This window comes from Tyto alba, unplaced genomic scaffold, assembly GCF_018691265.1.
Source record: "Tyto alba isolate M040663 unplaced genomic scaffold, T.alba_DEE_v4.0 Super-Scaffold_1000006, whole genome shotgun sequence".
NCBI classification, from domain to species: domain Eukaryota; kingdom Metazoa; phylum Chordata; class Aves; order Strigiformes; family Tytonidae; genus Tyto; species Tyto alba.
Window position 1 is genome coordinate 4,294,890 of NW_024881272.1, and position 27,669 is coordinate 4,322,558.

General features: G+C 45.5%; 1 protein-coding gene across 1 annotated transcript; it reads left to right on the forward strand.

Annotated features, from left to right (window-relative positions):
* Window positions 1–2,352: 2,352 nt before the first annotated feature.
* TNN (tenascin N) lies at window positions 2,353–26,235 on the forward strand. Its single transcript, XM_032995531.2, is given in 17 exon segments — window positions 2,353–2,760; window positions 2,762–2,792; window positions 3,784–4,161; window positions 7,472–7,735; window positions 8,634–8,819; window positions 9,332–9,421; window positions 11,375–11,638; window positions 14,606–14,869; window positions 15,867–16,130; window positions 16,789–17,052; window positions 19,581–19,711; window positions 20,222–20,354; window positions 21,202–21,353; window positions 22,472–22,568; window positions 23,238–23,405; window positions 24,076–24,239; window positions 24,819–26,235. Coding segments are annotated over 17 exon segments (3,378 nt in total). The 5' UTR covers window positions 2,353–2,379; the 3' UTR covers window positions 24,966–26,235.
* The last annotated feature ends 1,434 nt before the right edge of the window (window positions 26,236–27,669 follow it).

Sequence of the window (27,669 nt, forward strand, 5' to 3'; positions counted from 1 at the left end):
TGGAGAGAGACGCACTAGAGCGGCTTGCAGTATAGGTAGGTATAAAATGTGTTTCCAGTGGTGGTGAGTGTTTTGTCTGATTTTTAGCAACCAAAGCCTCATATTTCTGAGCATGAAGGACACCTTCCTGTAGCTGTGCTGCTAGTGGTAGGGCATGAGTCTAATGGTAGGGATATTTCCAGAGTTTTGGCAGACATTCAGGGGAGATATAAGGATATTTCACATAAAAAGTTGATTTTTCATCATAACTCAGGATTGTATGACTTTCAGAAATTAGATTAGAATGGAAATAGCAGAGGAGCTGAAAACTTAGTATGATTCTTTAGGAGTAGAGTCTTTTTACTTCAGAGAGTATTATCTGGGGCAGTGCTATTATCTGGGTTCAGATGTGCTGTTACTATGGATACATATTGGCCAAATGTTTTCTAGTTATCACATTACCTAATTTAGTATTTAAGTAATGTTTTTTTCTTCTGATTGTGCAATGAATAAGATGACTGCTTAGTAAGTCACATATGGTGGCATTTTGTATTTGCATCCTGTGATAAGAAATTCTAAGTATTTAACCAAGTATATATCACCTCCTGTACAGATTGACATCTACCATTAATGCCAAAATTCAGTTTGTAACGTTGAATAAGCCAACTGGTAAATTTAGGTTGCTAACTTTACATTTTATCCTTCCACCCATGTTTGTTCATTTTCTTCCTTCCTGTTATTCTTGTCTATGAGGTGTTCATTTCTTAAGTCCAAAATTCTTGCTTGATTCACAGCGCACAACTTTCACAGCACACAGTTTTGTTTCTCTTAAAGACTTTATCTGAATACTTTAAATATTTGGACTTCAGTTTTGACTTCCACTGTTTAACTGCACTGACATTTAATATTTTATTTATTTTTAAATCTTAGTTTTGATGCTTAATCAGCCTGAAAACAAGTTCTACCTATTTATTTATGCAGGACAGGAAAGATGGAGTATTTTTTGAAATAAAAGTACAGGAAAGCAAATGTGTCTACAACACATCCTTTTTCTCCACTGTAATAGATTTGCTCTAGGAGCTTCTAAATGAACCTCATCAATGCTGAGGTAACAAATCAGAAAATGGAGTCAAAGCAAAACAAACATGAAATCTCTCAAGGGAGTCCAGTGTTCAGGCACACAAAATGCCAACGCATTGGTTGGAAATGGAGGAAATGTTTTAATTCTCTCCAATCCAGATAACACTGTAGGCTATGTGCTATATTAGAAAAAGAAGATGGGTTTAATTTTACATATCATTTGGGTCCAGTGGCAAACACCTGTAATTTAAATCTAAAGGGCCTTTTTGAAGTGGTGGGCTAAATCAGAAATTGTCAGCTTGAGACCTTGAAGCTGAAGACAGCTGGTTCAGCTCTGTTAGGAGAGTTGTACCTAAAGTGAGGGTTTTGTGAGATGTAATCCACAGCACACGTGAAGCCAGGGGAGGATCTCAGTCCTGCTAGTACAGAGCAGATGTCCTCAGCTCCCCTCCTCTGTCTCCAGCAGGCAGAGGCAGCGGTGGGGACTGGGGCTGACACTTGGTCAGGTCAGTGCATGAGGGGCACTTACAGAACCACGGGCTGTGAGTGATGGGAGGGGGAAAGGGACGTTTAAAAGTGTGCTGCAGAAGGGTGGGAGTTGTTTCCCAGCTGCATGCAGACGTGTCTGGTCAGTCCCAGTGACACCTCTTCTGTGGTCCACTTCTCTTAGCTGATGTCCCTCTGTGATAAAGCGTTCTACACTGACTGTCCCTGTAGAAACTGGCTCTTGGCATCCCCTTCAACACCTTCCTGAAAACATTTCCTCACATGCCTCAAATGCAGCTGTCCTGGGAAATATACCTCATGGTGTGATGCATGTAAAGTGAGCAAAGCTATCTCCTGAACTTCTTGTACCAAAAGATCAATGTCAGCTCTCTGAATTTTCCATGCACACAGCATCAGCACAGTTACCGTGCTCCTAGTTGAAAACCACACAAGCAGCTGGAGATTGCCATGGCTGAAAAGACAATCGGTAATCCAGACCACAGCTGGGAGACTGATACAATGTCTGTTGTAATTGCAGGGGAACGAGAAGTGCCATGGCATAATTAATAATTGTGGTGGACCATTGTAACCTTAAAACACCTAGTCAGCGGGATCTAGAAGCTCTTTTGTATCTCACTCATCCAATGTGACACTTTTTTCCAAGTACCTACAAACCTCATACTGAATCAGGGCAAAGCAAATAATTTGTCTTTTAGAAAACTGAAAACCAGCTCTATGATCACACTTCCTATTTATTTATTTAATTATTTATTTTTCTTCTTGAAAGCAACTGTGCTGTTTGAGGGGTTAGTTCTTCCTCTGAAAACCTGCCAGATGAATTTCCAGAGCTGGCTTGCCTTCCCAGTGGGGGTATTGCTGTGCTGTGCTCTTCAGACATCTGCTGTTCAACATCCTGCATCTCACAACTGCACCAACAATGGTCAAAGAATATCCTTCAGCCACTCCTACAAGATTGACATGCCCACGTCCTCCCAGATTAAGGTGGAAGCAGATCCATTACAGCATGCAGACAACAGTGGGGTGCAGCTAGGTCCTGGGGAGACTGAGGAAAATGAAGAGCAGAATATAATCTTTAGGCACAACATCCACATTCGTGCACCCAAAGGGGACTGTGAAACTTTAACCCACATAAGGGGTCTGTTTGAAAGAATGGAGAAGCTTGAGAAAGAAGTGGCAGAGCTGAGAGAAGTTTGCAGGCCCCCAGAAGTGCTGTGGGGGAAGCCAGGGTAAGTAACAATTGGAGTATCTGTTCTCACATCCTAGATACTGCAGAGATTTGGGGACTGGAATCCATTTGTTAAGGTTATTGGGGGTTCTCTGTGAGCGAAACTCTTGAGTCCTACAGATGAGATGGTGCTCTGGTTTCTGTGATCTGAAAGGAAATCTGAAGGTCCCAAAATGTGGTACATACTACTTCTGGAACCAGTGCAGGGGAAGGCTCCCCAGGCATTTCCTAGATGTGGAAGGGATAAAGCTTCTGAGTTTCCTGTAGGTGAGAGAAATCAATGGAGGAATTTCTGGAGGACAAGGAGGGTGAAAGGTGAGGGAGGAACTTCTCATTGCTCTCTTCTTTTTTAATTTTTGCTTCCAGAATTTTTCAGTTGTTGAGAATTTATCTTTTTATTTCCTCTTTGGTAAACTCTGCTCCTCTTTTAGTCTGTTATGAGAATGATGTTTTGTGGTGGCCACTGGCTCTGCCTGTGATCAAAGTTTTATACCGCATAGCCTCTAAGAAAAAATTTAACAATATGATGTTGTTTGGGGAATGGAGACAGGGAGAAGTGCAGTCTTTGTTTACATTAAAAACACAGGCGTATAGCAGATGAGAATAATGTGCTCACCATCTTTATAATGACTGTGGTGAGAAATGGTGAGCTTAAATTAAACCCAGGAAGATCCAGGTTAGAGACTGTGAAAAGCTTTCTGATTGACTCTCTGGGGTGGTTGTGGAATCTGCATTCCTGTTGCCTATGGACAAATGCCTTGAAGGGCAAAGGTGGAGCTGGTCCCTCCTAGGACCTGGGGCAGATGGACAAGGTGATGTCTTCAGGTCTTTTTCAGCCCATATTTTCCAGTGATGTCCATGCTTTCCCTTTAATGACCTTGAACACACCTTTGCGCTACTTGCTGATTGCTACGTTCCTAATTTATTTATTTTATTTTCTCTCATCTGTGTGTCACTCTGGCTGTTGTGCATCCTGGTGCTGCTCCGGCCAGGCGTCTCGCATTGCAGCGGCCACGGGACTCCTGTCCACCAGACTTGCAGCTGTAAGTGTGCCGAGGGCTGGGAGGGCAGTGACTGCTCCCGCCCCACCTGCCCCAGCCACTGCAGCGGCCACGGGCGCTGCGATGGTGGGAAGTGTATCTGTGATGAGCCTTACTTTGGTGAGGACTGCAGCCAGCAGCTCTGTCCTGAGAACTGCAGCGGCAACGGGGTCTGTGACGCAGCTGAAGGGGTCTGCCGGTGCCACGAGGAGTTCATCGGAGAGGACTGCAGCGAGAAACGATGTCCTGGGGACTGCAGTGGCAATGGGTTCTGTGACACAGGAGAGTGCTACTGCCACGATGGCTTCTTTGGCCTTGACTGCTCCCAGGGTAAGACGTGCCCGTGAGTTATTTCTTCTTTCATTCTTTCAATTTGAGTTTCCCTCTCTACCTCCTACAGACATTTGGTTAGTCCTGTAGGTAAGCCAAGCCTGGGGTCACCATGTTCCTGTCAGAGTTCCTGCTGGGCTAGGGGTTGCTGACTGGTCCTTGTCTTCAGGAGTTGCCTGGAAAACAGTTCTGAATTGGGGAAATGAGGAAACGCAGTTAAAGGTAGTGCTAGTACAAGCCTGTGCGTAGCAGCTGAAGGAGAGAGCAAAACTGAGTATGGAGCCTATGGAGCCTGCAGTTGAAGAGGGAGCCAGAGGCTGTTTCTTGAAATACAAATGAGGCAATAGAAGTTAAAATCATGTTTGCTGCAGTGTGCACTGCTTGCTGACAAGGTAGTTGGTTTGATAAAACCTGTGAGACAAGGGATGCATAAATCCTTTAAATAACCTCCCTTTGAAGGTAGGTCTTTGAGAAGTTCACTCTTATCCTGCTTTGTTACAAGGCAGCAGGATTTGCTTGGGGAACCTGACTGAGCTGACCTTGAGGTGTGTGTCCAGCAGTTTCTGCTTCATTCTGAAAAACCTATAATCTCTCTATAACCACAGGTTGATATTCCAGGCTTCAGCACTCAGCCTTTTACGCTGGAAGCTGCCTTTCCTTCTCAGCACATCACTGCTTGGTCTAATCTTTCTCGTCTCCTCGTGAAGGAGAAGCAGGTAACAGCCACATGCTGAGCAGCAGGTCTTCTCTGCTCCGGATCATCCCTCACCTTTCAGGCTTGATCTGCCTGCTTAGAGAGTCACCTTTTATTTTAAAGATTATTAGCTCAAGTTCTTCATCCAAACAAGAGCTCTGTGTCAAAACTTAATTCCTCCTACCCATTCCAAACTATCCAGAGATGTTTCTCTGCGGCTCCAGCACTTCTTTCCTGTCAGTAGACTGAGATTTGCTGCTTAGGAAGCAGCACTTTTACAAAGGTGGCAAGCAGAAGAGTTTCTCCCAGAGTGGAAACAACTGTCCCAGAGAACTGTTGCCCAGACAGCCTCTCCCAAAGGGTTGGCTGGGTCTGGCCTTGGATCTGCTTCTTTACACACTACCTGTGGCTGCTTTACAGGCTGCAAAAGCAGCCTCTGTTTTCTGAGTCAGGGAGCACCACAGAGTTAATGCATATAGCACAATCGATTTTGCTGCTGTTTCTGAGCACTGCAATCTCCACTCCTGCTTGAAAACTTTAAGTTCAAAGGCAAATGTTTCCTATCTCGGCATCTGTAGCCAAGCGCTTGTCTCCCATAGATGTCAAATTGCCTTTTCTGTTCCAATTTGGGTTAGATTTCTGCATCCTGGGAGATTTATACTGACCACTGTTTTTATTTATCTTTATTATTATGTTCTTTTTTTTAACGTGTCTCAGATCGTGAAATGACATATATTGTTGTATATTGCCATGTTAATTGGAATGTCTGAACATTTAGAAGTTACTATCAAGCATGCAACAGTATAATGAATGTCTTGCAATTCCTTCTGAAGCAGAAATAGAGGACAAGGACACATTGAGCAGCAGGTTATTGGCCTGTGCTCTTTCTGGGCTTTGTTTACTGGCAGTCCAAAATAGCACTGTGGGATATCTGAAGATGAATAAACCACCAGTTTAAAACAAGAGTAACTACAAAAGACAGGTTTTTGGTACCTCAGTATAATATTAGTTTAATCAGGATGTCTTGGTGTTGATGCTGTAATCAGGAAGTTGGAAAAGAACATGAAGAGGGACTCTCTGCTGTTCCCAGGGGAGCCGGGGTGCCCAAGAAGCCCCGCCGTGCTGGATCTGTAGATGTGCTGCTCCTTTCCTGCTTGCTTCGGCCGTGAGGGCCTCAGCCGGCTGCCGGGGGAGAAGCTGCCTGAGGGAGAGAGATTGCTGAGAGCGAGCAGAACGCCAGGCGGCCCCTGGCACGGCCCACAGCCGCCCGTCCTGCTCCTTCACCTCAGCAATCAGAGCTGTACCCGGGGTGGGCCCTTTCACTTCAGGCTAGGAGGCTCTCTGCTGTCGGAGAGCAAGAGGAGGAGGTTTTCCAGGGTTACCAAGTCCAGACAGCGCTTCCTTCCCCTCCGCACCCCTGGCCCTGACCAGGAGCGTTTTGGTCAAGTCCTGAAGCGCTTGCGTTTGTGGCATCGGCTGGAGAAGATGGCTCAGGGCAGAGCAAAAAACACTTTGTAAAAACAGATTCCCTTGGGCTAGAGGGTCACTGCCTTTGCAAGAAACCCTCATCAAAATGCCCTGCTCGGAAACACATACTATCCTAGGCCTTGTCCTAAACAGATGATACTGGTTTGTTATGCCACATCTCTCCTTGTCATAGAGGCAGATACAATCCTCTTCTCAACTATGCTTAGACAAGGGATATACACACCATATGTATTTAGGTTCTTTATTATTTTACTGCAAAGCTGGATTATTCAAATCCAGCTTCTATGTCACAAGGAGAGACAGGATGAATGTTCTCACATTGTATACAAAGTTTTCATCAAAAGCAATGTCATGCACATATTGAAGGTGGAATCTGGTGAGAGCTGTGAATTACACAAGGGAATGAATTCTGCCTTTTAAGTGAGAAGAATCTCATGATGTTATCTGACCTAATGTTGCTAACACATGCCTTTTTACAGACACTTACTATCTGTTTTTTGCTGTTGGTTAGTGCCTTGCTCATGAAATACAGCTGGTAGATGGTTTGATCAGTTTCTGATGTATTTGTAATTAAAATCAGGTAAACTTTCTGACAGATGTTCTACACTGACTGCTTTCAAGGGCTTCTTCAAGACACTGATGAGCTGTCTGTCTTGTGGCAAAATGGTTAAGGCACTGGTGGTGTCCTGAAATTTATTATTTGCAGCAGGTCTCTTCCAGGTTCCAAGTGTAAGTTTCCATTAGTACAAAAGAAAATGTGTTCCCAGTTTTGGGGACCAGTTGACATTTTGAAATAATTCTGACAGTTATACAAAAAGAAGGTTTTTGGCTTGTCTTTGTCTTCCTAGAGGCTTTGTAACGGCCAGCTTTGAGAGAGTTTTCCTAATGCCAGTGTGGGTTTAGAAGCTGGAAAGAGTTGTCCAGGAAATTATTGTAATTGTTTCTGACTGCAGTATTCGTTTGTATTTAATGATATGCTGCTGAGCAGAAAGAATTGGACAAATCAAAGACTGGGAGTTTCAGTTCTGCATTCTTTCTGTATTTGAAATAGGTTTGAAAAAATTTATTGTTTGGCCATGTGACAAGACATCATCCTCATTGCAGTGTTGTAATTTGTTTCTCTTCTAGTGGTTGCTCCTCAAAACCTGCAGCTGATGAACTCCACAGAGAACTCTCTGGCTGTCAGCTGGGATCCAGTGATTGATGTGGATAATTACTTCATTAGCTATTATCCAGTAGGGTATGAGGGGCTGGTGAAACAAGTCCGTGTGTCCAAAGAGCAGCTCAGCTGTGAGATTGTGGGTCTCCGCCCTGGCACCACTTACAATGTCACACTTCATCACCTGAAGAAGGGGATTGCCAGTGAGCCCAAGTATCTAGAAGCAAGTACAGGTAGGAGCAGGCAGTATTTTTCTTCAGAGTCAGAAGTTTTAGATCTTTAAAGTTAGAGTCAAACAAGTGGACCAAATTTCTTGGCTTTACAGGTTTGTAACATCCTGTCTGAGCTCTGGAGAGCATTTTCTCTTCTGAGTCTCTGTGTTAGTTTTCTGTCATTGTTTTTTTTTCTGGGGAATCTGTTTCCAGATATGTCTCAATAGGGATGAATGTATTGCAGATTTCTTCTTTTTCCCTTTATGTTGCTCAAATCCTACTTGCATTGACACCCCTGAATTCCAGGGAATCTGTAATATTGCCTGCTGAAAGAAGCAGGAATGGAAGCATGCAAGATAAAGCCAGTATGTTATTAAGAATAATGCACTCTTTGACTGGATGTAGAAGGGACTCTAAAGTAGGCAGCATTTCATTCCTAGGTACTAATTTGCCAAACATGTCTGCAACAGCAGGTTTTCCTCATAGTCTCTGTCCCAGGACTGAATGAGCCTTATGCTACTGAAGTTAGGATGTTGAATGTGGAAAGACTGCATATTTAAAGGAGTTTCTCGAGAACTGAAATGCTGTTTTGTTAGCAGCTGATGTTATGCTGTCTGCCTGCACTCAACAAAAACAGAAATTTGGTTACTTTGAGATTTTTCTTGCTTCTAGCATAACAGGTGGGAGCTAAGAACCAGAAAACTCTTGAGTTGGAGTGTTACCATGGATAAAACTAAGCCTGTTGAAATAATGATTGTGTTGTACTTACTGATGTCTTCAGTTTGGCTGAGGAAAGTGTCTTGGGTCTCAGAGCAGGCGACTGGGCAGGAGAGAGGACTGTTTATCAACTTCCTATCTTTTATATTTACTTTTTTTGTGCTGATGTTGCTTCCTGATGGCCCTCTGCTGTCCTTCCCAGTCCTGTCTGCACTCAGTGCCATCTGGGTGACGGAGGAGATGGAACACTCCCTGGAAGTGGAGTGGGAGAACCCACCAACAGATGTGGATTATTACAAGCTGAAGTTCAGATCCCTGATGGGGATGGATGAGAAGCAGGTCATGGTGCCCAAAAGCAATGACCCTAAGAGCAGACACATCATGACTGGTGAGTACTTGTGGGTATTCCAAACTGGGCAGGGGCGATTGACAATCAGACCACAGTCCTGAGATGATTCTTCTTATGTGTGGATGGCCAGTTTTCCCTCACCTCGTGCATGTTGTAGGCCAGGGTGAGGTCTATTGGAATCCCCCTCTTCCATAATGATGAGTGTCTCCACAGGGAGATAGCTTCTCTGCCTTGTGGATAGCAAGTTTCAAGGCATATATTAATTCAGCTTTAATTCTGTCCTTGTTAGGAATAAAGTTTATTATTCTGTTTCAGAGCTGGTAACACTGATGTTATGGAAATCCCAACTGGCTATAGTCAATGTATGCTCTAAGGGCAAGCCTGGACCAGAAGTGCTCTTCTCAAGGCATTCATTCTCAAGACAAAAGGAAGTTAGGAACTTTAAGTTCCTCTCTGCTACAAACCTAGAACTGAATAGGCAAACAAAATAGCTTTAAGAAAAATTGCTGTCTTCCCTAATTGTTGCTAATGCTCCCTTTTGCTATTTATAGGCCTGAAACCTGGCACAGAGTACGAGGTCACTGTCATACCTGTGAAAGATGATACAGAGGGGAAACCATCCTCAGTGAGTGGTAGGACTGGTACGTGGAAAGTTTCTTTTATGATAGCGATACCGCAGGGTTTGGGGACAGATCTGTCAAGATTGCAGCACAAAAGGTGCACAGTTGTCTTCTGCTTCATGGATGACCTGCAGCCAGGTCTGCTTATGTCTTGTTTAAGCTTGTCTACACTGTATATTAAACACTAAACCTAACCCTAGCTCAGTATTTTGCCTTGGTGTTAAAACTACAGTAACTCCACCCTTAACCTGACTAACAGCTCCAGCGAGACACAGGATAAACATGGTAAGCTGGCCTGGGTATGTAATAACAACCCTCAAATGAGCGCAGAGCTAGGTCCAGCAGTAACTCGAAGTTTGCTGGTTCATGACTTCCCTAACTAGATCACTGAGAGGATGACCTTGCTTAAGCCTAGCACACACAGTTTGCTGTCTGGGTATGGCTCTTCCTCGTGGATCCTCTGGGCAGCTGCTGCTGGCTGCCTCGCAGCTATTAGCTGCTGATCATTTGTCCAGTCTCTGAGCCCAGGAGCAATAAGGAGGAGGACAAATTCTTCTCCCTCCCTGTATTGCCTGACTCCTCCAGCATTATTTTTCTGCTCACCAGACCGAACAGAGCAGTTGGACTGAGGAGCAGATTAGCACACCATCACCAAGCCTGTATTTCCCCTGGGGACTATATCTGTGTGCCTAGTGGGCTGCACAGAGGCACAGCCCTGGCATTTCTGTGGTAGCTTGAGTCTTTGCTTCTTTCATGTGAAATGACTGAAGAGGCTTCAGCTACTTGCTGGCCCTTAGAGGCTGAAGCTTTGGACTGTTTCATCTTGTAACAGAGCCTGAGTCAGACGTCATCTCCAGCGTGAGGAAAGCACAGAAGCATCTTTAGGCTGACTTCTGCTCCAACTGTATGTTCAGTACAGCTCAGAAGGTCTGGCAGGTTCCACTGTCACTTGACTTATTTTTCCTGTAAACGGCAGCCTAGTCATTCCAGATATAAATGTTAAAGCAGTTCTGGAAATCCTGTTGGTTTGCTGATACTTCAAGCTCTTAAAAAAAAAAAAAAAAGCAGAATATTTTTGAGCTATTATATTGCAAAAGAGCTTGCAGAATTTTGAACTCTTATTCTCCCTATAAGATTCCAAAAACTCTGAAATTCAGCTCGCTTCCAAAAGGGTAGGCGTGTTGAATCAAAAGACTGAAAAATCCCAGATCAGGCTGTCATTCCTGAGGTGGTCATGTAAATTATTCCATTAAAAGAAAATTGATTTTAAAGCAAGCCCTACAACCTCCACACCGCCATTGTAAGGCTGCTCTTCTTCCCTGTGTAGATTCTGAGTATTTGGAGTACCCCTGGCTTGTGTTTTTGAGCTGGTCTTTGCAGACATGGGGGCTGCAAAACTTCCTAAAAAGAAAAAAAAAAACATCCATAATGAGTAATTCTGCTCATACTCTTATGTAACCCCTGGAATTTAGGAGCTGTGACAAAGGCAAATACCAGCTATTGCAAGAGCTACCACTAAACTCTGATTCATCACTTAAAATAGCAGAAGCCTTGAGACAGGTCTGCAGGGTAGGCAGAAGGGGAGGAGCAACAAACGGTTGACATGGGAGGCAGAAAAAGGATGGGACCTGTACTTGGTGCTGTGAGGAGAGCAAGTGAGAAGGTAATGCCTAAGTTGGTACCCGTGGAAGGTGAGGTAGGTAGCCTGCAAGCTCTTCCTGCAGAAAAAAAAATGGGAAGTTTCATCCAAGTGGGGAAAAAGCAGGACTGTTCTACCACTCTGAGCATGATGGTTTCTCATGGATGCCTTTCTTTCTCAAGGGGCTATAGCGGGGAACCTAGGTGACTCTGTGTTTTAGCAGGACAAAGCAGGAAGCCAAAAGTGAAGGAAATGTGCACGTGTTTGTGACGGGTATTGTAGTGATTTAATTCAGCTGGAGTTTTCTAATCCTCCACTTTGCAATGTTCTCTCAGGAGTTGATAGCCCAACCAATGTGGCTACTGACCGAGTGACAGAAGGTACAGCCACTGTCTCATGGAATAAAGTTGAGGCTTCCGTAGACAGGTACATGGTGAGATACACCTCAGCTGATGGGGACACCAAGGAAATAGAGGTGGGGAGTGAAAATGATGTCATCACCTTACTGGATCTGAAGCCAGGCATGGAATATATCATCCACATCTGGGCAGAGAAGGGCCCCCAGAGGAGCAAGAAGGCAAGCACCAGAGCTGTGACAGGTGAGTTGTTGCAGCAGCAGCAAAGGGGGCTGAGTTTGAATTTCAAACTCCTTTATCAATTTCACTTGTTTTAATAAAGCTTCTCCTGCTTTGCACAGGTTTTTAGTGAGGCAAAAAATTCATGTTGTTCTTACTAGTCTGGCCAAACAGGTCTCCAGCTCAGCTTGACAACAATTTGTTTTGAGTCCTGTTGTGGACAGGCCCTATGGCAAGGCACCAGTTACTATCGGTACAGAGATCAGTGAAACACAGCCAAAACTAAAGCCTTATAACTGGGACATGTAATTTGTGCCCTGCCTTTAAAATGCCATAAACCTCCAAGTTTTCCTTTGGGTGGCTGTTGTGGCGTCCCCCAGGAGGTCAGGGGCCTCATGCACTTTTTGCATAGATAGTCATGACGGACTGTTTGTTGAAAAGGAAAACTAAATTTATTTGGATCGTGGCATAAATTAAGAATCACGTGAGGAATCAAATCTCCCAAACAGGACATTTGGTTGCTGACCCTTGGTGGCAGGGAGTCTCCATGGGAGGGGTGCTTGCAACTGCGTCTGCAGTTGGATTAGGAAACTCAATTCTTGTAATCCAGCCAGCTGTGGTCCAATGTGGCTGTATGTACAGGAGCAGTTTATATTGACTATTTACAACTGTCTTCTCTATGTCCACTCTGCATTTCTACAGCAGAAGTTACCTAGGGGAATGTTTGGGATGCTCCACTCAGGATGTTAACCAACACATTTAAGCACATAAATTGGGCTAGACACAACAGGAGTTGCCTTGGGAAATTTGTAGGACTGTCTGAAGTTCCCACCCACAGGGGATCAGTAAGGATCAGTCAAATGCTTAATTATGGAGCTTAGTCGATCACCTACTTTCAGGTTGGCCCGTTGTCTCAAGCCAGCCCATGTTCTCACTGAGACAGGTGACTGGCTGGGAAGCTCCTGGACGACCCAGGGAATTAAATAGTTAAAAGCACTGCATACAGTGCACATACATACAGGCACAGGCCATACTCAGCTGCAGTGCAATTATAACTAAAGAACAAACTTGATTTTCATATCACACAGGAAAATAATTCACTTTGCTTTTTCTTGCCACATGTGAGCATTTTACATGACTAACTAGCTGAGCTGGGATTATTCAAATACACATTCCCAGTGTGTGCTGCTCTAGGGTGACACAAATGAGCCTCAGCATCTTTCGTTAAAATGAGAAGTAACATTATCTTCATCTCACAAAAGAGGTGAGATTAGAGCACACAGGTGGAAAATCACAACTTTTACCACAGCTAATGTATAGTAAATCATAGTGCAGCTAAACTGGTGTGTGGTAAATTACAATGTGGCTGCCAGATGGTTGTGCATTTGTGCCCTGGAGTTTAGAGCCTGCAGCAGAAGAAGCCAGAATAAGAAATGCTGTTCCAGTAATTTGGGAGGCATCTGCAAGTCCTTCATTGCTCAGGCTGCTAGTTCAGTGAAGAAGAGAAAAACAAACAAACAAACAAAACAAAACAACAAAAAAAATACTCTGCATGAAGGTCATAGACTGTTGGGCTGGCCTCAGAGGGCCACGTTCCTGCAGGCTGTGTTGTAATAGTGACTTTACGGCCTGTGAAATCTAGCGTCGTGTTTCCATCTGGGAAAAGGGCAGGGGAACTATTGTAATAATGGGAGGAGATTGTTCACGTTCTCCACGAGAAAAAAAGCCACTTTCATAGTCCTCACTAGTGCCATTGCCTGGTTCTTCACCTTCAAACCTTCTCTTAAAAAAATTACCAGTCTAGTGGCCATGCAGTGGCCAGGTGGCTGACAGAAGACAGTCACAGCCTCTTGGGACAGGGTCTGGCCTCTGATAGACAGGTACTTGGTGAGATGCAGCACAACTGATGGAGACACAAGGGACATGGAATTGAGGAAGGACAAGAGCATCACTGCTCTGACAGGACTGAAGCCAAGCAAAACCTATGCCACCGGCCTCTGGGCAGAGAGAGGAGCCCAGCAGCCATCAGAGCTGCGACAAGTAGGAAGTTTTGCTGTAGTATGAAATAATCTTCTTCAAGGAGAGCTGCATTTCAGACAGAGATTTTGAGCAGGTGACTTGTTTTGTGGGTTAATTCCCAAAGCAACCCAGGCAAGAGGCTCTGATCTTTAGAAAGCAAAAGACAGTAGTACCATATTCTGCATGGGTTTTCCTCTCTGCTTTTGCAGGGTTGGCTGTGCTTTTGTCGCTCCTCAACAGAGCCCTGCTGTTGCAGCTGTGAGGAGGAGACCTAGACCCCAGCTGAATTGGGCACCTCCCAGCTTTGTACTTCAGGCCCACCCTTGATAAGAAATAAAGGATGAGAAGTGGAAGAAATTGGCAGGGCCCTTGAGGGGAAGGAGTAAGTGTAGCCTTGTTGGGACAACCCCTATTCTTCACTCCTAAGTGGTCCTTCAGAAATCAGCAGCCCAGCTCACCCAGCACAGATGCAGAGGGCTGACTGGCCCTGCCAAGCCTGGGCCATCTCAGCACTGGTATGCAAATATGTTTACCAGTGTGTCAAGAATGGCAGGGTTTACAAGCAATTATCACTCTTGCTTTACCTACCTCACACTATATCCAACAGTAAGAAATGATTTGGCTCCACAGATGGTCATATCCAATGGGACTTGCCTAAGTGTCAGTTATTTACACTGAATGATCAAAACACAGTTTATAGCTCAAGATAAAACTTCTATTAGGTTTACCAGTTTGAGCTGGAGAAAAAAAAAAAAAAAACAAAACAAAAAACAACCTTTTGGACACACGAGGCCTTTTTAGGTCTTTGGGCATAGAGTCATTTCCCAGAGCTCATTTGTTTTTCCAAATATATTTGGTATTCTAATAAAACATACCTCTGCCTATAAAACTTGTGTTGTCTTTGTCTTTAGACCACTGTGATTGCTATGGCACTATACCAAAACTTCCAATAATTATCACTTTTGCTTACAGACATTGACAGCCCGACTCAGCTGCTGACTGATCAAGTGACAGAGAATGCAATTACTGTTTCCTGGAACAAAGTCCAGGCTTCAATAGACAGATACAGAGTGAGCTACACCTCCGCTAATGGGGACACAGAGGAGAGAGAGGTGGAGAAAGACAAGAATGTCACTGCCTTGGTAGGACTGAAGCCAGGCATGGAGTATGTCATTTATATCTGGGCAGAAAAGGGAGAGCAACAGAGCAAGAGGGCCAGCACTGAGGCTCTGACAGGTAAGCAGGCAATAGATTTTAAGAGCATAAGTTACAGCCCAGCTTTGCCTTAACGCTGAATAAGTCCATCCCAGGGCATTTCACAGCAGAGGGAGACTCAGGCTTAAGTGATCAAGTCTTCAGGTTAGTGCATCTTGCTGTGAAACCTATTCAGCATCATCACAGTGAGATTCTGATTACCTGTATGTAGTACAAATGGGCTGTGTTGTGATTACTAACAGGGATTAGGGAAAATGAAGCCTTTGCAGCAGTGTCTCTTATGTATTTGTATGATCATGTTTTATTTTAATTGGTTAATTTGTTTATCCTTCATCATGGAATAGAGAAATGCTTAATTCCTTTTTGCAGATGAAGAAACTGAAGAGTAGAGAGAGAAATAGCACGCAGGATCCCTTTTCTTGCAACAGCATGCTTAATCACTTTTTCTTAGTTGTTCTTACCAGGACTTTTTCCCCTGTGCATCCAGTCCTGGTTAAGAAGGTGCAGTGATCCACCCAGTGTGAGGGTTACTGGTTAATAACAACATTGTAAAACTGAATGAATCAATTGCAAGCAGTTGCAAGTGTTTACAAGACCCATGCTCTAGGTTAGGGATTTGCTGAAAGGAGATGAGTAAATATGTACCTGAGTCATCCTGGTCTCTTAACAAAAGAGCTTTGGTGGTTTTCTCTTTTTGGACAGGTGACATGTATGTGAGCTTCAGGGGCTTGTGACCATGAGAAAAGAAGTAAGTAACAATATCTAGCTTTTCAAGGGCTCTCTTCTGTCCAGGTCAGGATTGGCTGTGCTGTTCCATGGGAAAGCTTCTGCAAGGATTAAAGACAGACCCCAGTCAAACCACCTCAGACCTTGACACCACCCAGCTTTGTGGGTCCAATCACTGTGCGATCAGAAATAGGATTTGAAAAAGGAAGAAACTGGCAAGGCCCTTGGGAGGGAGTGTCACAGTACAGCCTGACTGACAGCTTGTGTTCTTCACTTTTAACTGTCTCTGCAGAAATTGACAGCCCAGCTCACCTGGTGACTGACCAAGTGACAGAGGACACAGCCACCATCTCCTGGGACAGGGTCCAGGCTCTCATAGATAGGTACGTGGTGAACTACACCTCTGTTGATGGTGACACAGAGGAGATGGAAGTGGGAAAGAATGAGACTACCACGACTCTGACAGGACTGAAACCTGGCATTGAATATGCCATCTTCCTCTGGGCAGAGAAGGGAAACCGGCAGAGCAAGAGGATCAGCACTGAGGCAGTGACAGGTATTCCAAAGAATATTTGTGCTTCTACATGACACTGTGTCATGGAGGTGATCTCAATTTCTGTCCTCTTTTCTTCTGGCCTGTTGCAGAGCATGTACTAGACACCGGTTAGTCTTATGATCACTGATGTGGGGACATCCACACTACAGACACCTTTAAGCTTCAGATAGAGATAGCGCCAGGTCTAGAGAACTTTTAGGACTGCTCTGTTAATTCAGAAAATACCAGCCTAGTGTGAGCTTCACAGCACCTTGCTAAAACACTGCGGTTCTCGCTTAGCAGCTTTGCCTGCTCTTTTTGGTCTTCAGGTATGCTTAATTTTGCAGGTGTGGCTGAGCTCTGCCCTACAGTATGCACTCCTGTTCTTAAATCCTGCCTAAATTTAGGATTGTTCAACTAGCTTCACTGGTAAGAATAGTATTTATCACTGAATCAAGACTTGGAAGGAAACACCCCTATTTTAATTGTCTTACTCCAGTTCTGCATTGTCAATAGCAAACATGGTGGTTAGCCACTGAGACCCAGTAAAGCTAGAGATGGATTAGTCCATCTCATCCTGCGCCTCCTGAAGGTGGGATGGGATCACAGGACTTCAGAAAGCAAAAATTTTAAGGGGAACTTGTTACCCACACTTTCTACTCTGCGCTTTATTTCTTAGAAATGGACAGCCCAAAGAATCTGGTGACTGACCAAGTGACAGAGGACTCGGCTACCATTTCCTGGGATAGTGTCCAAGCTCCCATTGACAGGTATATGGTGAGCTACGCTTCTGCTGATGGGGACACCAAAGACATCGAAGTGGGGAAGGACAGGAGCGTTACCACCCTGACAGGACTGAAACCAGGCATGAAGTTCACCATCCATCTCTGGGCAGAGCGGGGAAGCAAGCAGAGCAAGAGGGCAAGCACTGACATGCTGACAGGTAACTGTGGGCAAGAAGGGAAAAGAAAGGGGGTAAAAGGACCCTACTTGCTTGTTCTTTTACATTTTATGATCTCTCTTTGCATTACTGGGTAATGAAGATGTACAGTGGTAAACATATTCTGGAGATAAGTGTGTAGGTATACACTACCCTAACAGAGACTGATGATTATAGAAGAGGCAGATGTAAAGACAGCGGGTGGTACCTGCCTTATTTTGCTAGTCCTTAATCAAAAGCAAGCAGTACTTCCTGTGCTGCTATCAAGCCTAACAATAACAGAGGTTTAACAACCAAAGTTAAACCATTTTTAAATCGGGGACAATTAAAAATAAAGGCCTGCCCTTTGAGTCATGGCCTTAGACTGGTCCTAGGAGACTGCCAGTCAAGCTTAAATCTGTCCAGTTCAGTCAGCCATAAGGATTATGGTGTACTGGGAACATTTTCAGGGTCACTCCATTATCCATTGGCCTTGCTAATGTACTTTTTCTTAGTTTATAAATCAAGCTGGTGTGAGAGAGAACAGTTGAAGCTTGGATTTAGGGCAAGATGCCAAAGAGTTCCCCAGTGCTTTACAGAGGTCAAGGGCACCTGGTGGCGACAAGTGGAGATCTCCTGAGGCCAAAAGACCAAACGGAACTGATCTGGAACTAGAAATGCAAGAAAAGTTTCAGCAAAATGTTGTTTTTTTGACCTGGACTGAAAATGGAGACACCTGGAAATTTTGCATGAAGTGAAACTGCTGGGAGAAGGAATGCATTTAGCATTAGTAGGGATATTTTTGAAATACCTGCACGAAACAAGCCATGTAATGATACCTTTGCTAAAATAATATAACTTCAAAGGAAAAAAACAAAACGTTTTGTTATGCAAGGTGACGGCTGCTTATTTCCTAGCATTAGAACCGGCTGTGGCAGGAGGCTGTTCTGCAGTGGTCTCCTGTGCCCGTGGAAACTGCTGGCTGGCCTTTAAGAGCAGTGCTGTGAAAATGTAGCCTCTAAGGCTGCCCTTCCCATCCCTTGCTTCTGGTGATGGTTGGGTGCCTTTTAGCTCCCTCTTCTGTCCAGCGGGAGGTATACATGTAGTGAGCGACTGAGAAAGTGTTTGGATCGTTTTAAAGCAATTCTTTAGTGGTTTCCCAAATGAAGCATGAGCTCATTAGATAACAAACTAATGGTCAACTCCAGCCCCTGGTGAAAGGTGGCCCTCAGTTTTAACGAATAGCCAGCATTTTAAACAACACGCTGTGTGAACTTTGGTGTTACTGTCCCTGTTGTTCTCCTTATATATTTGGTGTTTTGATTTCTTCTTCTCTGCCTTTGTGTCTGTTTTAAGCAGTAACCCTAGGCACAAGGAGTGCAGCATTTTATGGGAGAAGCCACACTGCTCCACTCTTCTCCTTTATCTAATATAGACATAGCTTGGCCTTGTCTTTCTCCATGGCCTTTTCGCAACTGTAATACTTCACTGATGCATTATAATTGTTGTTATGCTTATCATCCCTCATAGCACTCTTCAAGGTCTAGGAAGCTTTGTTGCCTGGTCTATATGGAGAAGAACTGAATTGACAGTGACATGCCCATAGTCCCCCAGGGAGGTTTGTGGAAGAGCAGGGAACTGAGATGAATTACTCAGTTATAGTTTGCTATAAATCCAGGTATACTTCAGGGTTGGAGCACTCTTCCCCGAAGGACATCACTGCCCACCACAGACCTTCTCTCTAAAACTTGAAAAGCCAGACAAACCTTGTTTCTTCAATTGTTTTCCTAAAGATGTTCCCCAAATATATAGAATATAGCAAGAGCAGGATGAAAATTAGGGAGAGGCCGTTTCCATTCTTGTTATTTCCAGCTGAGCTTTGGAAATTGCTTTTATCCTGAGGGAAGCACTGCAGCCCTGTTGTGGGTATCTCATAAGATGCTTTTTGACAACTGCTGTGAACTGGCATTGCTTAAAAATAATTCCGTTCTCATGCTGAACTTGGGCAGTCTGACTGCACAGGAAAAGTCTGGCTAAGCCTTTGATGTTGGTGAGGGAGCTGGTGTCCCATATACAGACTAAACTGTAAAGCTGTGGCTTTCTTTGTATTCCTGTGTTTACTAAAGAAGGCTGAAGCATGACAACAATAAAGCCTGTGAAGTCACGTTTCATCTGCAGCAGGGAAACAAGGGGTAGGGGCTCTCAGCAGGCCACCACACTAGGGCTGTGCTCCAGGATTGGGGCAGGGAGCCCAAACCTGACCTATCTGTGAACACTCCTCAGAGATGAGCCTTCAGACAGATGTGTCAGGAGCTCCTGGGCTCTGTGCAGTTGAGCCAATTGCAGGGCTCACAGAACATCTCGAACCAGATCTGTAGCAGACCTTGACATGTTTGGTCTAGTCTTCTGCCGCTTGCTAGCTACGAAGGTCACTGAGTGACTTCTGTACTTCCCAGTTAACAGGATCAGGCATTGAAAGCTCAGCCCAAGCCCTGCACTGCAGTTGCTGTCTTTCATTTATGCAATGGGACCTGAATTATATTTTTCAATAGAGATTGATCCTCCCAAGAACCTCCGTGTATCAAATGTGACTCATTCTACTGGTGTGGTTACCTGGACTCCTCCTGCAGCACAGATTGATGGCTACGCTCTGACCTACCGAGGTCAAGATGGCACAAGCAAGGTACAGTGAATTCTTCAGACCCAGAGACCCCACTGAAATCACCCCTATGATTTTGGGCTCTGCAGCTTGGATCTTGTGGGTATATGGAACACAGAAAGACAATTTTGAGGGAGAATCTATGTTATCCACAGTTGAGGGAGGGAGAGCTTAAGGAAGGAGATGTGCTACTGTCATGAGTAGAAGCTGTGGAGGGACTTTGACAGTGGAATGGCAGATCTCTGGTTACAGAGAACATGTTTGTTTCTTCACTTTTTCTAACTTCTTTCCTGGAAGGGCAGCACTCACCAGGTTTAGGGTGTCCTCAGTGCCCTAGCAGTGTTTCTTGAAACCTTGCCCCAAATCTTCCTTCTGAGGAGATGGACTCTCTGTTTCAGGGATATACAATGAATATGCCTGTCTGAACTCTACAAGAAAAGCCCATAAACGCATATCGAGAATAAGGTCCTACGGTCCAGAAAAGCTAAATGCTCTTCAGAGATGTGTTAAACTTTGATCTGTTTTATTTGACAGGAAGTACAGCTGGGTCCTACCGAACAACGGTTTGTGCTGGAAGGACTGGAACAAGGAGTGAGCTATACCATCTTCGTGATGGCCTATAAGGGAGATCTCCAGAGCAGAAAGACAGACGGTACCTTCTCAACGGGTAGGAATTGACTTTAGGTGTTGCACTTTTCTCTCTGCTCTGCTGCTGTTGTGCTTTATGGTGGAGGTCAGAGATGGAGTTCATGTTCTACAGATGCACTGGGAAACTATGTGATCATAAGGAAACCATCTAGCAAATCAGTGTGTCTCCTGGCTGGGCGTCCATTGTAAGGCACACTGTCTGGAGGCTTGGAAGCACCACGGGGGATAGTGTGAGGGGAGATTGCCCACGCTGGTCAGTGCTGCTGGCAAACCTTGCTAGCCAAGTGCGGGACAGAGCCCGGTGGTGAGCTGCCAGTGGGCAGGAGAGGTGATGGTATGCTAGAGATCCTTCTGCACCATCCTAGTAATGGTAGGGCACAGCTGTTGAAGTACTCTCGTGGCATTGGGTAGCTGCCCGCGTTGTTTTCAGAGGTCAGGAAATGCACACTGGAATGGCAGCAAGTCAAATAAAATCTCATGCCAGCTTGCTGTAGGAGCCTTTCATACTGTGCTGGTGCCCACAGGGGTTGCCAGTTGTGGACAAATTGTGAAATGCAAAGGAATTAAAGTTCTTGTTTACTGGCACTCACACCTTCACAAACGAGGGCTCCTCTTCCCGCTCTCACTTGTGACCCAAGACTGCAGCCTCCGGGGGTCCCGTCCACCAGCCACCTCCCAGGGAGCGGGGAAGGCTACCGGCAGCAGCATGCTGATGCAGCCAGGCACTGTGTGAGTGCTGCTGCTTTCTTTACTTCTCTCCTAGTACCACTGTCCTTAGGAGATTTCTAAGGGTGTAAAATGCCTCCCCCAGCTCTACGGCCTGCTTTGCTGATGTGAAGTTTTGCCCCCTCTGTTCTTTCTCACAGTTGGCTTCCTCCACCCGTACCCCGCGGACTGCAGCCAGACGCAGCGCAACGGGAACGCCCCCAGCGGCACGTACACCATTTACCTGAACGGGGATGGCAGCAGGCCCATGCAGGTGTACTGTGACATGACCACTGATGGAGGCGGGTGGATAGTGAGTGGTTCTCTGCTCCTCTTTGGCTTTTCTTTATGAGAATGATCAACTGGACCTGGAACCAGTGTTTGCTGAGGCTCCTTTTGCTCTACTGCACTACTGTATTTCAGCTCCTGCCTTGGAGTGGCACGTTCCAGGAAGGATAGTGGATGCTGGTGTACCCCCTCAGACTGTCAGTAGGAATGCTGTGGGAGGCTGAATGGCTTAAAGGCTTTTTCACTGTTTGATTGTGAATGCCACACAGGCTTACATTATTGCTGATTGAGGGCAGTGACTGAGTTAGGACAGCTTAATGTGTTACCTCTTGCCAATTGGGCCATGGGAGTTGTCTGTGAGGAAGGATTCAGCCCTCATAAACATGAGGTAGTACAGCTTATCTTAACTGCCTTTCATAATGAGTTAACTAAGCTGTATTATCTCATCTTCACCACAGGATGAGGTTATATGTGTGGATGACTAATGCAGTTCAGCTGATGCCTGTTAGTATTTTAAATGCTAGTGCTGTGAGCACGTACCTGGACCCTGACCAGACAATACTTGTTGAGTGGCTCAAAGGAACCTGGAGGCAGAAGCACAGATGCTTTGAGGTGGGGAATGTGCATGAACATGAAGGAGTGACTCTGAGGTTTTCTGATGGCTGTGTCCCTAAACAACCAAATGAAAATACCTTTATTCCCTTTTTTACCTTTCCTATTCAGTGATAAGTGATTTTTTTTTTTTCCACTGAAATAATTTGTTATGTGTTACTGCCAAAGTCCCTCTGATTTTTGGTGAAGTTTAGAAACCCAGGTGTCTTGTGGATCTTATCTCTAAGCCTGTTTTGTTTGAGTGTTTAGATCACACTCAGATTTGTGCTGTCCTTAGGCATTTGTGGAAAGTAAACTGTAAAATTTGCACAGCTAAGTATTCACCCTGGTGCTTATGTGCAGTCAGAAAATAGCAATGGATTCCTGTGTGTATCCTGCTCAGGTGCAGCATGCCATCAGCTAGAGTTGTCTGTTCCTGAATGCTTCACCTTTTTGTCTGTGTTTGAATCAGGATGAGCGTTTCTCATCCCCATCCTCCTTGTCTCTCCTCAACCTGTCATGAACTCTCACTCAGCAATCCTTGCTTTGCAGGTGTTTCAGAGGCGGAGCACTGGTGAGGTGGATTTCTACAGACGCTGGAAAAATTATGTGGAAGGCTTTGGAGATCCCACTGGGGAATTTTGGCTTGGTACGGTACATGGGTGTGACCAGCAAAGAGCTGAAAATGAGCTCTGTAGAAGTACCTTAATGCTGAAATAGCCAATGCCCCAAGCTTGTAGCCTTGAACTCTCAGCTTTTGTGTCTTCCCTAGAAATGCCAATGACGCACTGAGGGATATCTAAAGGCCCACTAAGTATTTCCACTGACATCTTTGGGCTTTGGAGCAGTCCCAGAACAAGCCATACCCTGGAAAGGTTTATTTCAGGGTTGTGTGCTCCTATGAGGAGAAATAAAATTGCATTTATGAAAATACAAAGACCGGGATACTACATAAAATTTGGTGTACTCATTAATTTTTTTGTCTGTTGTGTTCTGTTAGTGAGCTCCATGTTCCATCCAGCACTAAATAGGTCAAGGTCTTTGGAGCAAGAGTCTTTAAATGTTCTGGGAAAAATAATGTTGCACTACAGCCAGTCTTGTGCTGGTTTAGGCTGTTTGTTTTATCTGATACTGCTGTCTCTTGCCAGAAAATGAGATAAAACAGCATAAACTTGGCAAAATGTCATGACAGCATCAAGCGGGAAAGGAGGGAGGCAGGAAATAGCTGATTTAACCAAAATGGCCACAGGGTGAGAGTCTAGGACTGCAAAGGTGAACTAGGTTTTCCCTTTTGAGAGTAATTCTTTTTTCCTTCTAGGCCTTGACAAGCTGCACAATCTCACAAGCAGCAGCCCCATCCGCTATGAGCTCCGAGTGGATTTGAGGACAGCCAGTGAATCTGTCTATGCTGTCTATGACTTCTTCCAGGTCGCCTCGAGCAGGGACAGATACAGGCTATCAGTGGGGAATTACAGAGGCAACGCTGGTGAGGAGTGCCTTGTGCTTGTGTTGTCTCTGCTTAGTGCAGAGAAGCAAATGCTGGGACCTGTGTATTTCTTTTGCCAGTAGCGTGGGAGCTTATTAGGTCAGGGTAGATCAGATGTGATTCTCTTTGAAGGGAGATATCTGTACTTCCTCAGAAGGCTGAGGAGAGTGTGCCAGCAGGCCCGTCTCCTGCTGAAGACAGGAGAAAGAGTTGCTTTTTCATGAGAAGAGAGGGCTCTGTAACCCAGTGAAACACCAGCTGAAAAGGCAGACTGGGAAGCATTTCCATGAGACAACCTGTGCTGATGGGGGAGCAACTTCTGGGGCCCCCCAGCTGAGAAGTGCAGAGTGGCTTTTGTTCAGGATGGGATTTTGCTTAACAGCAGCAGCTCTGCTGGTGCTGGCTTCTGCCACTGGTAAATCCTTACCGTTGCCACTGTCTTCCACTTTTCCTTTAATATCCTCTTGCTGTAAGGTTTAGATTGTCAGCTGGGAGGATTCAGCCCTTGGACATGCCCTGTAGTAGCAGCCTTTTAGAAATTATTGCCCAGCCCTACCCTGTGCTGTTGCTTTTCCCCTGATAGGCCTGCTGTGTTCTGCCTGAAAGGTGTATAAGCCCCCAGGCTGAGCAACTGTATCTTACTCCTGTTCATGTCTCATGCCTTCCTTAGGGGATGCGATGACCTACCACAACGGCTGGAAGTTCACAACGTGGGACAGGGACAATGACGTGGCTCTCAGCAACTGTGCTCTGACACACCATGGTGCGTGGTGGTATAAGAACTGCCACTTGGCCAACCTCAATGGGAAATACGGGGAGAGCAAGCACAGCGAGGTGAGTGGCAGAGCTCTCTGTGGTGGTTGGCTCTTCTCCTTAGCCTGGAATGTCTCTCCTTGGAGCAGGAGAGATTGCCCAGGCTATCCTAACTCGTTTAATTTGAAAGGAATATAATCCGTAAGGAAATTTACAGCTCTTACTCTGTCCTCTCTGGATCCAGAGGAATTGAGCTCATGGCCCCCTGATTCTGGTGGGTGGGGACACTTGAGGTGGAGCTGTCTTGATTTCTGAGGGGAACATGTGAAAAAACACTGACCAGAGCCACAGTAGGATGCTGACTCACTGTCTCATGTAGCCTATACCTTGGCTTTCAGTGCATGCCTTGGTGTGCATCTCATTGTAAAGGCTTACTTCAGGCCTGAAGATGGCTCAGTCCTGCGGTGTTCCAAACTTGAGAGAGATTTGATTTATATTAGGAGTGTCTGGAAGACTGATTATAATTACAGTCAAAATCTGGTGAACAGTAGTGTGTCTCCGTTTATTGGAGGGCAAAATGGTATTAGAGGGGGACAGTGGTAGACTCTTAACACTTGGTCTGGGTGCTTTAGTAAAAGAAATTACTTGGTCTTTTCCCAGGGTGTGAACTGGGAGCCGTGGAAAGGCCATGAATTCTCCATCCCTTTTACCGAGATGAAGATCCGTCCTGAGTCTTCCAGTAATGAGCCAATCCTGGGGAGGAAGAAGAGGTCTCTGTTGGAGAAGAGGAAGAAGATCAGGGCTTAAACTGAACTCTGTGCAGGACAGTACCCAAAGATAATGATCCACTGTTTGTTAACAAAGTTACATCCAGACAGCTGTCTCCAATACATTGGAGACAATTGCTGACCAAGGTGCACCCAGAGAGCTCGGGATCCACAGCCCAGCCTGCTTCCAGCCTTTGGAGCTCCTGATGGGTGATCTGCCAGAGACTGGGAGGGGGCTTGTGGGGAGCATCCCACTTGTAGCTCCCCTGGTTGGCTAAACATGACAAGGACCTGCTTGATCCAATATATGCAACTTCCATGAACTTTACATAAAAAAAGCTCTAACACACGCCGTTCTTTCTGAAAAACCGGGCTGCTGACGCCTCTCTTAATTCTGTCCTTTTCTGATGCCATCCACTTCAGATTTAAAAAACCTAAATTTGAACCCACTAAAAATTAATAGCTCTCTAATCTACATCAGAGAGAGCTTTTCTGAGACTATCCCTTCTCCCTGTCTTGATCTGTGGTCCACTTTTCCTTTCCTCTGGTCATTTGGGGCACATTCGCTACTCTTCCTGCAGTCAAAGAACTGGAATTTGGGAAATGTTGTTAGGCTGCTGGCAAGGCTTGTTAAACCAGGTGAGGTTTGTAGCCTGTGTTCCTCAAATTCCAGCATCCCATCTCTCCAGGTTGAAATCCTGCTCTCTTGTCTTCCAGCCTAAAGAGACGTGCAGTAAATAATGTTCACACTCCTAGGTGCGGCCCAGAACAGGGTGAGGGTAAGGGCTATACCCCTCTGAGCTCCGCTCACCATCCCAAACCTGCCTTTGCATACTGCTTGCCTAGGAGGCTGCTTACAGACCATGAACAAAATTCTCTACGTAACTGTCCCATCTGCTGCCTTCTTCTTTTTCATTAGCAGTGTGGTAGCTAGTGATGCTGAAATGATAACGCTTGTCATCCACCTCTACAACGAGCATCTCGGAGTTAAACCGACCTTGCATGCTCTCCCTCAGGCCCCGGTGCATGATTTCACATTTGGCTGCTTTTTTTCCTCACAGCCACAAAGGTGAGTTTTATTTTCTTTCCCTGAGCAGACATTAACATTCTGGACCACCAGCTGCAGCCAGGGAAGAAGTATGAACTCACCAAATGATGCTTGCTCAAAGGCTTCCTTGTCTCAGCAGATTGGAACATGACTGTCCTATGTCTTAATGACCTTTCTTATCCCTGCTAAGCGGAGTAATACATTTTAAAGAATCCTTCCCAGACTTTGGGGGAAGTAATAAAATTGCAGATAGCTCTTAAAATATTTCTGTCTTCTTCGCTTTGTGTGGCAGAATTATTTTTCTTCCCATTTAAACTAAGCCTTCTTTATGGAGATGGAGGAACACCCAGGCCCAGACTAGGGCTGTGAAAATTAGGTCTTTGGAGTCTGTTGTTGGTACCTGGCTGAGGAGGGCCAGCTAGAGACTCATCTTTCAAAGGTGAGTACTAAATTCTTCGTGGTACTTCCAGGGCTGTGCCTGTTGCATGGGTGGGCAGGCAAAGGCTCACCTGAGCTGCGTTAGGATACCCAAGCCCCGGTTTGGGGGAAAGGAGGAGACTAACAGAGGGAGGACAGGAAAGGAAAATTGCACTTGAAGTGTTTTGCAGGCTCTGTGCTAAGAGAATGAGGGGAGGACACAGGAAAATGATGAGGGTTCTTCACTGCGGTGAAGAGATTTCGCCCTGTTGCCCACTTGTCTGTAGGTGAGGACAGGTTTCATGATGTTGTTCGGTTAAAGGGCGCAGTGTAGGCCCCAGGAAGGTGACTGAGGGGCACTGGAGGACCAGCCTCACACGTAGCCACTCTAAAAGTTAAGCATATGCTCTCAAAAGCAGCAGGTGTGATTGCTGCCAGCAGCTCTTTCCTGTGCAGAGGCAAAACACGACCCCCTTCTAAAGCTGAATCTTACCTGAGAGCCGGCAATATTCTCTTCAGTGGTATGAGCTTTATATTTCGAGTTAAAGGCAAATGAGATACCTTATTTTCAGTTTCTGAGAAGGGCTTACTTTACCCCTCCTAATTACAGGCCTCTTTTACCAGGGAGGGCAGTCCAAGTGGCTGCTGCTGGGAAACCACTGCGGGAAGTCAGTATTTCCAAACAGCCGCAGGATGGCATCATCTCTTCATCCTAGTGCAGGAGAAGCTTCCCTGTATCCCACTGGCCTCTGCAGAAGCACCTTTTTGGGGTTAACCAGAGTCTGTGCTACAGCTTCAGAAGCTGAGACTGCTCAGATAATGCAGTTTGTTTGCCTTGAGGAACTGGCTGTTCTGGTTTCAAGACTCAGGCTGGTTGGGGTAGTCCCATAAAAATTTCACATCCTCTTACTACCCTTGTTTTGTTGCAATACCCAGCCCTGTAACGGTGATGCCGGAGGGCCAGAACAGATTCTTGCAACCTCTGCCTTGCCCTGAGATCACTTACCTTTTCAATCTCGATTTGCAACCATGCCCGGGGCAGAATTTGGATCCCAGAAGGATCCTCTCTGCCTTGGCATTACTGGTTCGATGGGGACTGTCCCGCTGCTGGGCCCCAGGAGCCGGGACCTGCCTGTTGTCATCCACCTGGGGTGCAGGGGGGTCAGTGCTGCTGCGGGGGGACCCCAGCGAAACGCTGCTGCGGGGGGAGCGGTGCCTGATTGTGCATCTGCCTCCCCAGCACTAGACCCCAGAGGGGGAGGGAGAAGGCATGCCTCTT